The following is a 1,949-nucleotide window of genomic DNA, read 5'->3' as shown; positions in this document are numbered from 1 at the left end:
AAAAAAAAAAAAAAAGAACAAAAAAAAATACTTCAAAGATTACAGATAAATATGCTTCTTACAACCCTGGTTTTCTGTCAGGCTTCTTAACTATCTACCAAATGAAAAGCTATTTCAATTATTCATAATTCAACATATGTAGTTCTAACTTCAGGTATATTTAGGTAGCCTTCTAATGTTTAGAATGCTAGCATAAACTACATGTTTGGGGTATGTGTGAGTGTAAGTAAATGGTTTTGTGTGTGTGTGTGTGTGTGTGTGTGTGTGTGTGTGTGTGTGTGTATCTATCTGTCTGTCTGTCTAGAGAGCGCATGCAAAGCAAGCACTCTACCAACCAAGCCATACTCTCAGCCCTTCATATCTGATTTTGTTTCTAGATTACAGGACACACCTCCTTTTAGTCCCCAGTTATCTACTACAAATTTAGAATTTTACCAACAAAACTGCAGAGGGGATCAGTTACGTTATTTGCTCAAAAACAAACAAACGATAACAACAACAAAAAACCCACAAAATATAAAAAGGGCCTGAAGAGATGACTGCATGGCTCCCAGTCCTCGTTTGCTGGCAGTGTTTGCCAGTCCTGCATGAAGACCAGAGTCTTCCCAGAACCAGTGCAGAAGCATACCCCTGTAATCCTAACACTGAAGGTCAGAAGCACACTCCTGTAATCCTAACACTGAAGGTCAGAAGCACACCCCTGTAATCCTAACACTGGAAGGTCAGAAGCACACCCCTGTAATCCTAACACTGGAAGGTCAGAAGCACACCCCTGTAATCCTAGCACTAGAAGGTCAGAAGCATACCCTGCAATCCTAGCACTGGAAGGTCAGAAGCACACCCCTGCAATCCTAGCACTTGGAAGGTAGAGACAGAAAATCTGAATTTGTTGTTGGTCTAGCTAGTTAGTTATATCAGAGAGCTCCAGATTCACTGAGACGCCCTGCATCAAAAACAAGGTGGAAAGCAACTGAGGACACCAGTGTCAACCTTGGTCTGGACATGCCTGCTCACACACACATACAAATACAGGAGCTAACTCCGGACTTCTACACTCCTCTTTAAAGTCAAGATTTGAAACAAAAACATGTCCCTCCATTCTCACTGAAGACAAAATTCAAACAACTATGAAGCAGTTATCTGTTCAAAAAAAAAAATCTCATAATGGATCTCAGAAATAGTATTAAAATTCTTATCAAAATAGTAGTTGGTCAAAGGAATGTTAAGAATAGTCTCTAAAAGAACAGCTGAAACACACTTATCACAAACGTCCTTCTAGCAATGTGTGAGAGCTGTTTGCTACTGTACCTTGATAGCCTCAATGGCATATTCCACTTGAAACAATCTTCCTTCCGGAGAAAAAGTATTCACACCCCTGTAATCAAGCAAACAGACAATGGTATTAGAACTTGTCAGAAGTATACAGACACTATAGACATTGGCATCAAGTTCCTTGACAACTAGCACAGTTGACTATGAGATATACAAGTTGCCAGTCACTCTGCCCACAGCAAGCTTTTCAATCTTTTGTTGGTGTTTTCAAGACACTCAGATCTATACAGAAAACACCTCACCCCCACTCCTAAGCCTAACCAAAATCTTAACCAAACTGATCGAATGAAAGCACATGACCTGAATCAAACTGAATGACTTCTGAGCCAACCTACCAATTCCTTTGATAAATGCATCCCCCAAGGCTATCACACCATTTCCAAGAAAATGTCTTTTTTTCTTTCCTTTTTTCCCCGTTATGTGCATTTGATATTGCTGGGTTTTTTTGTAAGTCAGTTAAGAATATTTATCTACCTATTTGTATGAAACAGCATTATTGTATTAAGAGACTAAGCTCCATATGTTACTAAAATCTCTCTAGCTTCCACACTATTCATGCCCATCATATGCTAGACTACTCTAAAATGCGCTGCCCTAGCCGGGCGGTGGTGGCACAC

At 39.9% G+C, this 1,949-nt stretch overlaps 1 protein-coding gene across 2 annotated transcripts in view; it reads right to left on the bottom strand.

The window, feature by feature from the left end:
* Psma5 (proteasome subunit alpha 5) overlaps nucleotides 1-1,949 on the bottom strand; it is a 31,718-nt gene that overhangs the window by 26,758 nt on the left and 3,011 nt on the right. For both annotated transcript variants that reach the window (XM_005367887.3, XM_026789650.1), the window contains exon 2: nucleotides 1,309-1,375. In XM_005367887.3, the coding sequence (XP_005367944.1) occupies nucleotides 1,309-1,375 (67 nt within the window). The remainder of the gene's footprint in view (nucleotides 1-1,308; nucleotides 1,376-1,949) is intronic.

The sequence above is a fragment of the Microtus ochrogaster genome, unplaced genomic scaffold (genome assembly GCF_000317375.1).
Source record: "Microtus ochrogaster isolate Prairie Vole_2 unplaced genomic scaffold, MicOch1.0 UNK25, whole genome shotgun sequence".
Taxonomy (NCBI): domain Eukaryota; kingdom Metazoa; phylum Chordata; class Mammalia; order Rodentia; family Cricetidae; genus Microtus; species Microtus ochrogaster.
Note: the sequence above shows the minus strand (reverse complement) of the source record. Positions and strands in the feature narration are given on the sequence as shown.